This window comes from Haemaphysalis longicornis, unplaced genomic scaffold (assembly GCF_048455015.1).
Source record: "Haemaphysalis longicornis isolate Haplotype H1 unplaced genomic scaffold, Haemaphysalis longicornis Haplotype H1 scaffold_9, whole genome shotgun sequence".
NCBI lineage: Eukaryota > Metazoa > Arthropoda > Arachnida > Ixodida > Ixodidae > Haemaphysalis > Haemaphysalis longicornis.
In genome coordinates, this window is record NW_027526460.1 from 15,483,474 (window position 1) to 15,499,491 (window position 16,018).

Genomic DNA, 16,018 nt, shown 5'->3' on the forward strand with positions numbered 1-16,018 from the left:
GCTTTTCTTGCGGACAAAGGGCTCGCAGAAGCCCTCTGAAGCCTCTGAACATATACATTTTAAATATGTGTACATATCCCCATCAGGGACATGCAGTTGCATGGTATTTTGTGTAGCGGTGCTGAAAATTGACTTTTCTTTGTGTATATCGCCATCCGTACCCTTTATATACCGCGTTGTTATACTCCTGCCACCCCCCCCCCCTCCTCTTCTTATTTCTTTTTTTTTTCTTTTGCTCTCTCATCTCACTGTATACACATTCCTCGTCCGTGTTCACCCCAATCTGGGGCTGACTTGTTAAGCGAAATCTAAAGTTGCTTTTCTCTATCTCTTTACGCCCCGTTTCCAACGTGTTTTTGAAGAAAAATAGTTCTAACCGGGCTCATCTGAGATTACCGAGATAGCCAAAGAGTTCCCCAACCGCAGTTTTCCGATGACGTAGATAATTTCATGGTCGGCGTTAATGGCGGCAGCCTTCTTACAAAACGAGAACTTCCATTAAAATATAGGTCGAATGGATTCACTTCCCGGCGAGGCCGCTAACAGTTGTCGTAGCTTGGCCATATCACTGCACCACTCATTTTACCCACCATCACGTTCATGCAGATTCAAATACTGAGGCATGTAGCAGGGAAGGAACTATGCCATTGTGGGCCAAGTTGTGCGTCAGAGACTAGTACCCCTGAACAAAGGATGAGCGCGAAGACGCGAGATGCGGCACAACGGGGGATGACTTACAATATGTGTTTCGAAAGTAACCCACCTTTATGCATGTCGACGCCCTCCACCTTAATACGCCAGTCCCCCACGTCACGCCTCTCGTTTCTTCGTCCTCGGTCTTTGTTCGGCGCCGTTAGAGCCGTTGTGCATCCCCAATGGGCCTACACCATGACTTTCTATACATCAGCCGAACACAGGGGCACAGCTGACTGCATTGCTTAACATTAATGAACGCGTTGTGTTATTCCCGTTCTTTGTCACCGTAAGCTATCCGGCATAATTTATTTAAAACCTGGATGCAGGCATTTTTATTCGCTTTCGTAACAAATTATGCAATGCCTATCTTTAGTCAAAATAGCGCTGCCCCCTCGCATATGTACTTGTGTGTTGGCTCAGACGTGCTGAAGGTTTCCTTCAAGCTAAAAGATGTTGGCATATAAAAACTGTGCAGCTCGCGCTAATAGCGGGGAAGTTGCGTATTCGTATACTTCTCCTTTCCGTAGACACTATTCTGGTAAAGCGTTTTTTTTTTTTTTTTGCCACGATGGCACGATCCCTACGAGGAACAGAAAGCGCCCTTTGTGTCCAGGAAGAGGAGACGGCAGTTGCTCTAGTGTGCCCTCTCCGCAGTCCCGGCGGGCGCAAGTTGTTCAAAGCTTGTGTTCGGTCTGATCATAGGAATATGGTGACCCGATATATCGGCTTTCTCATGAAAACGCCCGTAGAAACACATTATGTGTACATGAAAAATAGATGGACAGAATCTTTATTCAAGGAAAGCATCCTGCTGTTTAAGCCTTCTTACACTACATCGACAAGGAGATTTGCCTTGGTCAGGGCCCTGACGAAGGCAGGTCTTCTTGTCGAAATGTTGGCACCGTACTGCGGCTGCTGCCTTATCCAAAGTCTTCTCTTATTTGTCCACCTTCCAAGTTTCGTCGTTCTCTCTATTTCTCCCTCTCTCTACATACATACATACGTACATACATACGTACGTACGTACTTACGTAAATACATACATACATACATACATACATACATACATACATACATACATACATACATACATACATACATACATACATACATACATACATACATACATACATACATACATACATACATACATACATACATACATACATACATACATACATACATACATACATACATACATACATACATACATACATACATACATACATACATACATACATACATACATACATACATACATACATACATACATACATACATACATACATACATACATACATACATACATACATAGTGCTACTATAGGCTGCCACTGCCGATGTTTCCTAAAATGCCTGGGATCGGGAAATTGCAAGTAGCCCAGTTTTTCCCATTTCTTTGGTTTATATAACACACGCAATGCATATCCTTCAGGAGATCATTTCGTAAACTGTCTACTCTCATTTTCCTATCTGACTATATAAATATAAAAGAAAAAAAACTTCGAACAGGGTAGCGACCACGATTGTTGACTTGCCTTTGTCAGGGAAAGTCGAGGTTTTCGTTTCTTGTGTTCCCTACCATCTTCCAAGTTTTATTACTCTCTCTCTCTCTCTCTCTCTCTCTCTCTATATATATATATATATATATATATATATATATATATATATATATATATATATATCAAGGTTGCAGCCGTCATTGCCAGTGCTATTCGGCTTTTTTCGAAATATTTAATAGGGCCGAATGACGTGTGCTTGTCACGTTTCTTTGATTCATTGATAAATAAGCGAAAATATAAGTCGAGAAAAAATCCGCCGTTTTTCCGGGAGCGGGAGTCGAACCCGCATCTCCGCATATATATATTCCTCTGAGCTGCCCGGCTCCTCGCTATTTCTCCTGGTATTTTGCCGCCCTGGGACGTCGCTTACCTCGATGCAAGCCGAGCTCTCGAAAGAAGCATGACCTCCCGCTTTTTGCGGCGGTGGTTTGGCATTTTAAGATAGATAAATGTATCGCACCAGACCGGTATTCTGGAGGTCGTGGGTTCGGATCCCACCCGGCGGGCATTTTTTCACCACTTTCTTTTCGACTCGAAAAATTCCTCATCTCTTTCTATGACCCACCACAACCTCCCCTTTGCTTTCCGAGGTTTTCTTGACTGCCAACCGTTATTTTCTGTCTTATTTCACGGAGCCCCTCATATATATATATAGGCTGCAGAGGTTCCTCACTGCTGCTGCACCGCTTGTTGGTACTTCCTACGCTGCGCACGCGTGTAATGTCACTCCCGAAGCGCTAAGCCCGGGGCCCGTGCGAGCGTGCGTGCTGGTCGAGGCCGCTCGGTTCCGCGCGTAGAGGAATGCGCCTGGCGAGGAAATAGGAGGCGCGTGCGTGCGCGAAGACCAGCAGCCGTTCTCCTCAAGCGGCTGGCGACGCAATGGGCGTCGCACTGGGAATATGGACGGCTGGCGGGCCCATATAGCTCGGCCGGGGCGTCTCATTTTCCCGGGCTATATCCGACTTTGCAGCGATTTCGCTCGCTATTACCCCCGCTCCTCTGAGCTGCCCGGCTCCTCGCTATTTCTCCTGGTATTTTGCCGCCCTGGGACGTCGCTTACCTCGATGCAAGCCGAGCTCTCGAAAGAAGCATGACCTCCCGCGTTTTGCGGCGGTGGTTTGGCATTTTTAGATAGATAAATGTAATTTTATTTGCAGTGATATCGCTTCATTCTCTTTCATTCCCTTCGTCCCTACACAACCCAATGATAAGTTCAACTATAATGGTTGGATCTTGGAGTAAATGAAATGGGCGCATGCGCTAATGCTGCGCCACAATACGTCAGCAGGAAAACACAATGAAAAGAAATCGGCATTTCTGAGTGTTTCATCTCACTTTAAAATTCAATCTAATATTTTTACCGCGTGATCATAGAGCAGCCCGAAAAAATTAATTCGCTTGTTACCAAGGTTGACGACATGTCTGTTGGACAATGTTAAATTTAGCAGCTCCTTGCCTGTTAACAACACCGTGTGACTGAGTTTACACTTAGCATACTTCCTAAGTTGTCTTTACAGGACCGTGTCTCTCTAAAGATGTCTACAGCGACAGCGCCCAATAGTTTTAAAGCGAAGCTTTTAACCTCTCCCTTTAATCTCTCCCTTTTAAACGCACGCCCCAAGGCGTGCGCCCAAACATGGTGTGCTAGGTGCCGAAGTCGCGCCTTGGTCCACAGAGGACGCTTGTGCGAAAGGTGGCAAACGGGGTTGCTTCGAAGGCCACCCTGGTGGTTCAGCAGGGCGTGCAGGCAGCGCAGCTGTGCGGTGGCGGACAGACTGCTGGAGGGGTGGAAGGTGGACTCTACAGCAGAGGTGCCGTCCGTGAGGTATGACGCGGCCATCGTTGTCGTGCCATCGTTGCTACTCTGCAACACCGTCGCCGTAGGCGCGCTGTTGCGAGGCGGGAGGACCGCGACAACAGCGGAGAAATGCTCCGTGACTGGCGCCGGTAGTTCATGGAACCAACCTGAGCGCGCAAGGAGCAAGGCCCTGAGCTCGTCATAAGGGTGTGCTCCAGGTTCCGGCAAGCTGGAGGCCAGAGCGGAAGGTAGCAGCTCGCAGATCAGGAATTAACGGTCCTGCTGCAACGTGACACCGTAGAGGTAAAAAAAACACTCCATCTGGCAAAGCCACACCTTGGGGTTCTCGGGGAAAAACGGCGGGCGAGGTGGCAAAGCCGCCGTACTAAGCGAGAGTGTCAGCATGCCGGGAGTCAAGGGGTTGGGTGCAGCGGGCGTAGAGGGGGTCAAGGGGGAGGACGGACGTTCTGCGAAGCCGGGTAGTGATGGAACGTAGCATCGTGCTCCGGCCACATGCTCAACGCAAGGGCACAGGTAAGACTGCAAGCCGTTGGACGCACTTCCCGTTCCAACACTTGGCGTGTCGTGCGAGGAGGCAACGACGTGGAGCGATGCCGAGTCATTACGGCAAGCAGGGCTCGTGCCGACATGTGCCATGACAAGGATTTCAAGGTCATGGTATGGTTTCTCACTATAGTCTACGATGTCGATGCGCAGGTGATGTGGAAGCAGGGCTGTGACAATGTGGTACCGCTCAGCCTGCGAGTCGATGCGCCGTGGCTGGAAGTGCGCCGCCATTTCACGGAACCATGCTCCGGGATGGCGGTGCTCGAAGGCCGGGTGGGGGGGCAGATTGAAGGTGAAGCGGGGCTCCATGCTGGCGACGTCCAAGTCACCAAATATGTAGGCGGCCGATGTGCCGGTGCGGCAGGGCCTACATTTATTCAGAGTTGCGTGTGGACGACAACATGGGCCGAGAATCGGAGAACAGCTTGGAGCTTGCGGCCGAGCAGCTAGGAGGCCATCGTGTTCTCTGTGTTGCGTCATCATCTGAAGAACTGATGATGATGGGGCGCTGGCGTTGATGATGATACCGCTACAATGCTTACTTGTAGCTGTAACGTCACGGCATGGACATTTAGATCGTCAAGGTAGCTGGCTTAAGGCGCCGTGTGTATTACAAATTAGTCGCTACGTAGTGAAAGTTAATCTCACACCAGGCCTAATGGCTGCACCTATATAACTCTCTACCCACTCGCATGGTCGTTTCAGAGTTGAATGCACGGGATGCAGACAGACTAATAGGCGGCGAAGAATTGCTCAATCTAGAGCGAGCTCAGATTCGGTGCCCGCCTCAGGGGCCATTACCTGCTCAACGCAATCCCGGCGTCAGTAATGGCGTGCATTAGTTTGACTCACTAAGCCCGAAATTGGGCTCCTGTCGGCAGAAGTCACGTTAATTATGGGATCAACCGGCGTACCGAATAAAACTCGGCTCATGTCGCTACTGCAAGGAGAGAGGTTTTCTTGTGAAACCTTTTGAAGAAGCACCGTAATTAGCTACGAAATGTTCGAGTGGCTTTCTTTATTCATTCCGGCGCCGGTTGTGCTTCTGAAAGTTCCCACTGGCACCGGCACGTATGCGTACTTCGCCTCCACACAAAGAAGTTAGCTACCGCTCGCATGAAACAACCCACGCATGCGACAGTCGGGAATTTACAGCGCGTTGAGGCGATTTTCTGGAAATCCTACGCGGACGTTCTATTTGGAGCCTGCAGCACACTCGAAATGGCGAAGAGAAATAAAGTTTGCGTACACCTTGAGTCCTTGCGTGACTGTGCGTGACCGTGCAGCGAAACTTCGCAGTGTGGTTAGACCCCCGTGTAATTGCACGCACGTGAGAGGTGATTTGCATGTATGCAGCCATTTCCGGGGGCAGCGCGACAATGTCGTGAAGTCTAGGCGCCGTTGCGGACAAGGGACGCAAAAAAATATGAAAGCTGCGTGCCGCTCGCTGCAGACGTCGTACACACGTAGCCGTGGCGAGATACGTGCTCTGAATTTCAACGCGACGCCCATTTTTAGCACGTGCGGAGTGTAACTCAGACAGGCTGAATGTAAACGTTGCTGGGCGCACGCCTGATTGTCGTAAATAGAGCGGAAACTTGCGCACTTTTACGGTGGGAGTAAACAATGCGTGATGTCCGTTGTTGCAAGCGTCCAGTATACATATGTGAATGGCACCGCAGCTTGCTCCAAACAGTACTTGTCGCCCATTCACATTTGCAAAACATTGGCGCAGCGATGCACCGATACGCCTACCTTTTACGGTGGCCCCATTAAAAAAAATATTTTTGAAGCGAAGCTGTTGATTTCTCGCAGATGGCGTTGACGTCCGAGTAAGATACACTGCAGGCAAGTCAACTTTATGCGGCAGGTTTCGAAAAGGGTACATATGTCATGCTGAATAATTTAAGGCGCTAAATCACGGGGACCAGAAGAAACACGTAGACACAGACGAGGCTACTGGGAATGGAACAGACACCTTGCTTAAGACTGTGAGTACCACGCCGGCACTTAAACTTCCTTTTAGGAGGATCGTTGGTGCTCTCAAGCGCGATGAATTGTCCATTGTTCAGGCGGATGAAGGAGCCGGTTTTGGGATCCTTCCGGCCGGAGCATATCAAGACAAAGGCTTGAGTGCCGTGGGGAAGAACTTCAAGCATGTACCCTTTGACCCCGAAAAACATAAAGCAAGGGCCCTCAACCTATTCCCTGACGCCAACTTGGAGTACCTCAAAAAGGCTATGACCAAGACTGTGACGGGAGTCCTGGAAGTATTCTTCGCGGCAAAAAAGGGGTGCCTCGTCTGTGTCTAGGTGTTTTTTCTGGTCCCCGTTGTTTAACGCCTCAAATTAATGTTTAACCAACTAGCCCTGGTCAGGTATTGGTTACATAAATCATACACCGCATATCATAACAATGGGACGTCTTTGCACACCTGACGGACCTCTCGTAATACGCAAAATATGATTTGGCAGTACACATGGTTAGTGACGATGGTGATTACATGCGTTCTCTATGCAGGGTTTGTCTTTGGATTAGGACTTCGGCGTTGGGGCGTTGTTAGTCGGTATTCGGTTTCGGCTGAGTGTAAGGGGAACTTGGCTTTGCACTTTGGCAGTTTGGATTTTGGACTTTGGCTTTGACTCAAGTTGCATGGAAGAGTTTCACGTTTTAACCATCATTCTCTTAAGAAAGGAATTTCGATTCCTTTGTAGGTTAACCGCTCGTTCATTCTAAAGGAGGGATGCGGGGAGGGCGACAGGGGGAAAGAGTAAGGACACGGGCCATCCGAAAATGGTACAAAAAGGCGCTGGCTGCAGCCTTGCTAAGGAGGCTGCCGATGCCTCAGCCCGCGCGCTTGATTCCCGGGACCCTCCTCGACCTCCATCACCTGACCATCCAGAACCTAATCCGGCCACCCCATTTCGCGACATCACAGCGATGTGCAAATCGAACAGGCGCCGATTTCCGCCTTCGGCGCCGGGCCTGACTAAGGCTGACGAGCGCTGGCTCTTACGCCTAAAATACCCTAACACGGTATTGTGCGCGGCGATACTTAAACAGTTTAATCCGGCCTTCTCCGGGGAATGCCCCCACTGTGATCACCTGTTTGCACAGGGTGTGGGGCATGCCCATCTAACACGGCGGTCTCCCCAATCTCCCCGGTCTCCCCAATCCCCAATTCGCCACAATGTGCTGCAGCGTCGTTATCCGCTCACTGCTGCCACCCAATGCATTTCAAATTTCCCGCCTTCGCAGTGCTCACGCGCCCCCTTGCCTGAAACTGCGCCTGCAGAAGTTTGTTCTTTTTGCGCTTGATTTAATTTCGTATGCTGGAGCTGTTTTGAGTCATTTCGAACACGTATTTTTTTTTTCTTGAGCGGCTGGAGCCTTTCTGCGCCATTTCGAACCCGCCATTTCTTTCTTGTGGAGCCGTTTTTTTTTTTTTCGCCTACTATCGTAAAAACCGACCGAACGAGCGTTCCTAACTAAAGGAACGCGAGGACTGTCGCTTATATACGCAGATTTTGCCTGAAATGTCCCTGGAGTTTTCTTCGCGTTATATAACGGGGAGATGTATGACAAGCGCCAGCGGTTCACAGGGTTTTAACGCTTATTTCTATTTAAACCGCGTGGTTTTCGGAGCCTCAACGTGACTACCTGACGCCGGTGCAGAAGGCCTTACTTGGGTCCGTCATCTCGCTGCGCCGCCTGATTCCGGCAGTCGCATCGACCGTTAGCGAGCTACGACGTCAAGGCGAGCCCATAAAAGGTTCTGCACTTAATACCAAGAAATTGCGGAGCGCTTGCATGTGAGCGCGGGCCTCACGACGACTGGCCAGCGTCATCGGCGCACTTTTGCAAGACACGCATACCCACTTGGGAGGTTGGCCAAGATTGGCCAGAAGACAAGCCTCCAGCGTTCGCCGTTATCGTGGCAACACTTGCTCGGAACGAGAAAGACAGGTCATACTGCACGCCCCTCCAAGGTGATGTCCAATGATTATCGCTTCCAAAAAAAGGAAGGAAGCTCACACTTACAGCAACAGTAAATGAGCAAAGGTCGTTGCGGCAGCAGAGGAGACGCAAATCGGCTGCAATCGTGGACTTAAACCGTCGTGATAGTCGTGTACAGCTTCGCTACCTCCAAGTCTTTGTCGTGAGTGTGAACTGCCGTCACTTTTTTTGTTTTTGCGCTCTTTTTCTTCGCGTTCTGCAAGCTGGGATTACGTAACCACATACCGGCAGACAAACCGTCCGGTCGATAGTGAATGCTTCGGCCGGTATCATAACCCACACTTGCGTTGTTTGTTGCACGTGTTATCACGACATTGGCGCGTTCGGATTACAGCGGCTGAGCGGAGCAGCAAGGCCCTACTTGACGGCTTACTACCATTGAGTAGTGATGAAATCAAAATTTGCTCTAACAAATTACTCTATCTCTCTACCCCACTTTAGCGTCCTTTGTCCGGTGACGAGCCACCGATGATGTTTTCTGGCTACGAACCCTAATACCGTTGTGTGTAGTCGGACAGCCTGGGCAAACGCGAACAACGCAACAATGTTTTGTTGAATGCTCATTTCTTGAATTTGGCATGATTTTTTCTGAGGCATCACTCACGCGCTACCATCTGTGGTTGGTAATTATGCGTCTCGTTTCCTTCTCGCTCACTTGTGTAATAAACACTGTGGCTCAGAGTGGCAGAAGTAGCGGTAAGCTCAAGCGAGAATGCTTTTAGGTGCGGAGTGCCTTAAGATCGAACAATGTCCGTCCGCGTCCGTGCGTACAGCATTTACAATCGCAAAAAAAAAATCACACACGCACCGGTAAGATTCGAACCTGTGTATAGTTTACCAGACAGAGTTAGTGTCAGTCGTCTTACCAATTGGACTACGACCGTGAGTAGTACCCGAGAGTCAAACGGCTAACTCCCTCGCGTGTAACGGTGCGGAGTACCTTAGGACCTCTAGATGCCCGTCCGCGTCCATCCGTGCGCACACCGCCATCAAGCGAAAATCAAGCGAAATTCGATTTGAGCCATGAGTTGCACTTTCATTTAGGGAATAATGAAGGTGCAACTCACGGGTCAAATCGAATGACGGTCGGGGCGCAAATCGGATGTTACTCGGGGCGCAACTTGGATGTCATTTCGAGTCCCCGTACACCGCACCCTCGCCATCATCCACGGAGCGGACATGCTGCCATTTTTTATTTTCGCTTTAACACGCCACAAAAAAGTTTTTTTTTTAATCAAAGGCCGTATTTTGAATGTGTTGGGAATTTAAAGGGCGTTTGTGGAGACTTATGCATAACGAAAAAACCTACTGAGGACACAAAATAAATATGAATACAGTTACTTTGAAATGGTACTTTTATTTTGTGACTTGAATGGCAGCAAAATAGCCAAGCGAAACAAGCAAAAGAGCACATGCAATTAGCGTAGTTAACTCTGAAGGGTCCCACTTATCCTCGGCATCATTCAAGACTCGAGGCACGGACTCATCGAAGAAGGCAGCGGTTGCGCTCGCCATCGTTACGACCACGGAGAACTAAAAAGAACATATCGCAGAGCTCAATGACTCGCAGGAAGCTTGCAGGAATTTTCAAAAGAGGCGAATTTCTAAGACGGCGTTTCAAATACTATCGAAGACATTCCAAGCACGCCGAGACCCGCTAGAAGTCTACATCGTGTGGACACCGCGGTACGACCTTCTATAGAGGGTAACGTAACTGCCGTACAGCAGCAAGAGGCCTCTGATGTCATATAGCCAGCCTGTTCCTTTAACAACCCCACAGGCTTACACGAATAAAATACTTGCCTGCACATACAAAGCTCACCGAAGAAGGTTGAACACAACCACTCAATCGCATATGATGTACCCCACATGGTTCAGCTACGAGTGAACATTGTACAGCGGAACCCCAAACACCCTGAACCACAAGGTGTGGGAGCGTAAACGCGTGAAGGAAATAAGGAACCCTCGCACCGTCACCGGAGCAGTGGGAGGCCCTGCTGTCCAGGGCAGGCCTGGGGCGGTATTCTGGTTTTTGTTTTAAAAACGTCCGTTTTACGTCTGTTTTATTGTGACGTACTTTCAATGGAAGGGGGTCTTTTGGCTGACTTTTATTCAACTGTTCTTGTAAACACATTTTAAACGACTAAACCTGTTTTAAACTATCTTTTGTGTGCTTATTGTTCCGGCAGCGAATTAACAACAAGGCGACAAAAAATCGCCTTCTCCGAGAAGCCGCGGCTCATAGCTCCGCCATGCTTGCATGGCGCCACATCCGGGTGTTCGCTTTCAGCCCATCAGGGCTTGCTCAAAACAGACACTTGAAACGGACACAAAGCGGACAAAACACGAGAATACCGCCCCTGGAGAGCCAGCGTGGCATGGTGACCCGGACCGTTTGTGCTGCGGTAGGTCATGGCATCCCGGACCTGGGACACCACCTAGCATAGAAGACCACCTCAAGTCCATCCTAGAAGATCACCCCCTCCCCCCATTTTTCTTACCCACTTGGGGCCGATCAACACATATACCCCTGCTACTACTGAACGGCAGCAAAGCAGCAGTGAAAACGTCGCAGGCAGAATAAAACATCTTGTTGTGTTTAAAGCACGATGAAAAAATCACTTTTCGCGGATTATACATCACTGAGAGTATACAATAAACGGTCAACACAAATCAAATAAAGGAAAGAGAGGTAATAACGTTTTTTGTTGGTCACGACTGGTCGGAAACATCTTGGCGCACTTCTTGTACTAGAAGGTCGATGCATGCTACTTTTAAATGAATACGCCACGAACAAGGTTCCAGACCGAATTTTTGTGCACAATTTATGAGGATGACTGCCACCGAGCTTCGGATCTATCGTCGTCTTCAGGGCTTGGCGATCCCGATGACGCCGCAGCCAAGCCGGCCTCCGGCGTTTCCAGTACTGCGGCTGTCCGGGTGCGACGTCCGACCGAGGTCGTCCTCTCGTTCATGGACCTTTTTTTGTGGGTAAAATAAAGGCAGCACAAAACAGGATTAATATTGGTCCGCTTATAAGGCACTGACAACTCGTTGACTCTACAGGGGAAAAGAGTTGGCTGTGTTCCTTAAAGCTGGAAATAAGGAAAACCCCTTACAAGAGACCACTTTCGCACATACCGGTAATCGTCTAAATGTGGGCTGTTTCTGGCATGAACGAGTATGAACTTTCATTTCATTTCATTTTATTTCATTTACAAGTTTATTCAAGACAATATTACAGGACATTGCCTTGGGGGACCTGGCTAAAGGCAAATCAGTTGCCTGACCGAGGCCGTGCCACCCTTTCAGCAGCAGACGGTGCGACAATGCAATAGAAATTAATTTACAAGGAAAAAGGGACACTAGCTCGCACTGATACAACGGGACAGGGTTACAAGTTTTATACCAAGCTTTTTATAATTATGAGGTACAGAAGAAACCGAGAGTGTAAAATACAAAAACTGAACAGAAATACAAAGTATCTTGAGCAGCGCGTAATATTACAAAATAAAATTTATGCTTATAGTTACAATGATACCTTCACATCTATCCAAGAGAAAAGAGTAGCTGTTTGATAAATTTCTTGTATTGTGACGGCGTTGTTCCTAAAACTGAGACTTCCAATATCGCGGTATGTTCGTTCAACACATCAGGTATTTTGTAAGACAGATTTTGGTCCCCATAGATCGTTCTGGTCTTGGCTGGCTTTGTTAATAAGGTTTTTCGCAACTCATAAGGGCTCTCTTTTGTTTGGTATTTAAATAGAAACAGGCTGGCCGAGCCGTATTGTCGCAACATTTCAATGAAATATTTATACTTCTGTGTTTTCCTGACATCAAGAATTCTATATTCGGTATAGTACGGAGTAACGTCCTCACAGAGTTGAATACCAGAGTTCAAACCTGATAAGCGTAGTGTGCCGCTTTTGTTAGATGTCATGGCTTGTCGATTTCCATCAGCATTTCTAGGTGCAGGTTTGCGGTTCGTAATTGCACACACGTTTTTCAGTGGTATATGTAGAGGGATTAGCAGAGTTATGGCTAAAAGAGAAAGCTTGGTTTGTAAGCAGTGTCACCCTAAAAAAATGGTTAAGTTAAACAGTCGCGCATAATTTTATGGGCAGCAGCTTTTTGAGCCCAATTACAGAACCTTATGATGTATTTTTGCAGTGTTCGTAGCGATGGTGGAGTTTCACTGTGTGCGAAATTCAGTTTTTCAAAAAGTTTTACTAGGTTCCTTAAGAGTGTAACTGTGTAACCACGGAAATATCAGCGATTTTTCAAGTGCCTTTTGTCATCTTTTTGCGTCTTGAAAGCCAACAAAGTCGTCTGTCAGTTGCACTGTAGTTAAGAGAAAGGTAACTACCCACAGAAAGGGGACTTGCTAAAAGAACTTCGTCGTGGATATAAGAACTTGTATTACAGGGGCAAAAAAATAAAAACTGTGAAACTAGTACATTTCGCTCTTTTTTCTGCTGGGGTAAACCGACATGTGAATTCATTTCTCAGGGGTAAACCGAAATGGAAGCATCGTTGAGTTTATGAAGCTTGACAACTAGTTTGTCAAACAGTTCAAGTTTTTACAAAGACATTTATCCTCCTAATAACTGTCGTCTGCGAGGCCACAATCACTTTTCAATTAAGGGTGAATGGAATAGATGACTTTACTCTAGATGCGAGTCCAAAACGTCATTTTGGATTCGTGAGGTGGTTCAAGTATGTCCACTACAATTAGTGTTCGATTGTGCACTTGAAGATCGGTTGTGCGTGTAGGTGTACTACCACGAACGCACAATTTAGCCGACTAATGACTATACTTCATAGATCTTGAGTCATTCGGATCCCGTAGAAGGCGTGCTCTTGGGGTCCTTTTAGACAGGCAAAGGGGTTGTGATCTGCCGTGTACTGTTTTATAAAAACCTGTTTTGAAACCTAAGTCTGTGATTTTATATTGTCTTGATAATTGTCCCTGACACAGGACGTGTTCTTCACAAGTCGTTGGCTGCGAAACAAAACAAAAAAAAAAAATATTTCGGGCGATCATTCCGATCGCTGTGGTGGGGTGAGGGCTAGCAGCGTTATTTTGGTTTTGAGACAGTTCTGTGTTTAGGTCAGCAGTTTCGTGCCGACGTATGGTGTTTGTGTCTGCATAAAGGGCTCTAAATACATTACCGGTACCGCACCAGTTGCATGCAGTGCCTACACCGCCACAAAGACCATTTCGTGGGAACGTTCCGCGCAAAAGCGTCCCGCACTTATTCGTTGAAGCTCGATTGAAGAAAGACGCAGCGGTGACCGGTGTCAGCACCGGTGAGCAGCCCTGACTATTCATGTTGTGGCTTGCGCCGCGCACCTCTGATGAAGGTGAAGAAAACATAATGCGGCTCATGATGACGATGTTAGGCGCCGCGTGTGATGATGCAACCGCGATGCCAGTACCCAGAGAAAGGGATTAAAAACTCCGTCATCGCAGCTGCAAGCAGTTCCCGTTACGACCGTTTTAATTCTCAGCAGGTACGTCTGATAGTAGCTAATAGGATAGCGTTGTATAAACAGCTTTTTTATTACAAACTGAATCAATCTTAAACCTTTCCATGCTCACCTCATACCTCTTAGTGACATACACGATGTGCGTGGGTGCATGGTCGGTAGGTTGCTTTTCCCTGCGCTCATCGCTCTTTTTTTTTTGTGTGTGTGTGTGTGTGTGTGTGTGCGCGCTCGAGAGAGAGAGAAGTGCCGCGCTTCTACTAAGCAGCTAAGCCGCGGCTTAACTCAGTTCCTCCCCTTCGCCCACTGCCGCGCCGTAAACATGGCTTGTCTGCGGCAGCGGCCGGAGATTACCGGCATCCGGCCAGGGGATCAGGCGAAGCCCAATTAGCGCAGCAACGCCCAGATTAGTTGAACGACCGGCGTAAGTCAACAGTTCTCTTTTATTCCACCCCCTTATTAGTGCGTGGCGCAGTCCCCAGACCACGCGGAGGACAACGTGGGCGGATTATTTTTTTGAAGGCTCATTAAACTCCGCCCGCTGGCAGGGCGGATCGCGTTTCAATTAGCTCGCGGCACGCGACATCGCGGCGCGGCATCGCCGCGCGCTCTCCCGTTTGCTTATGCGCTCCCTTCGCGATCACGTTTGCTGGAAAAGTGCGCCGCGGCCCGGTCGGAGTATATGTGTCACGCGATCATTGGCACCATAACGCTCGCTCTGTAGCGAGTGTTAGCGTTACGCTGCGATCAGTCGTCATTATTCGCTTTGTGTAAGCGCGCTAATGGCTTTTGCCGAGTGGCGAAATTCAGGACGGCCGCTGCGGCGGCCGCGGGGGTTAAAAGCTCGCTGGACCAGTTGGTCTTGGTCGGTGCGTGTTAACCGCGCAACAGAAGACGAAAAGTGCTTGGACGGCCCGGACTCGAACTCTGGGTGTGTTCACACGACAGTGAAAAAGACCGTAGAAGACCATGCCCGTTTGGACGCCCCTTTGGGATAAGTTTGATATGTCCCAATGATAACTCACGCCGTGGTGAATAGTACTACCAATGGAAACACCCGCCGCGGTGGCTCGGTGGCTAAGGCGTTGCGCTGATGAGCACGAGGTCGCGGGTTCGATTCCCGGCCGCGGCGGCCGCTTTTCTGATGGAGGCGAAAAACAAAAACGCTCGTGTGCACGAGATTTCGGCGCACGTTAAACATTACCAGGTGGTCAGAATTAATCCGGAGCCCTCCACTACGGCTCGCCTCATCGCCTGCGTTGCGTCGGCGCGTTATACCCTACAATCAATCAATAAACTAATGGAAGCACCCGCACCGGTCGGTCTTAATGGTTGCTGGGCACCCATGAGAGCGCCATTCACACTGGAATATATTTTCCCGAAATACGAAATAGCGAAAATTTTTGCGTTATTGGGTGAGTTGTGTACCACTTAAGAATGTCTGACCTATTAATTATTTTATTGAGTAGCTCGATACGGCGAGCATAAATTCGAAACATTCAATACACCTAAAAAAACGTCACGCGTCGATTTTATTACGTCCGGTTGCTTAGTTAGCAGGTTTTTATCTAGGCAGCCGTCTAAATAAGCACATTCCCTAATTTTGTTCATAGACTGGAGATCAGTTTGGACGAAAATTGGGGAGTAGGTGAACGAAATCGTGCTTTGTGTGCTACAATGGCTGGTAGTCACATTTATTTGTACAGTGAGAAACACTTCACGAAATTATTCCATAATTATGAAGAGTAGTGTCACAATTTCTAACGCCTTCTTCTAGGAACAAGTATCCTTATAGAAGGAAGAAAAAAATGAACTCGGCCAGTATTCATTGATTGGTCAATTTGATCGATCGCTATTTATGCAAAGAAGTAATTTCTGTAACAAAATATT

The 16,018-nt window shown here is 48.2% G+C and overlaps 1 protein-coding gene and 1 long non-coding RNA gene across 10 annotated transcripts in view; one reads left to right on the forward strand and one right to left on the reverse strand.

Moving 5' to 3' along the window:
- Positions 1-16,018, forward strand: part of LOC144153074 (uncharacterized) — a 621,787-nt gene that overhangs the window by 65,513 nt on the left and 540,256 nt on the right. The window lies entirely within an intron of this gene.
- The window catches only part of LOC144152816 (superoxide dismutase [Cu-Zn]-like), a 43,977-nt gene continuing 39,184 nt past the window's right edge, over positions 11,226-16,018 (reverse strand). Inside the window, exon 5 of the mRNA XM_077684286.1 lies at positions 11,226-11,618. Coding sequence (XP_077540412.1) covers positions 11,508-11,618 — 111 coding nt within the window. The 3' untranslated portion in view covers positions 11,226-11,507. The remainder of the gene's footprint in view (positions 11,619-16,018) is intronic.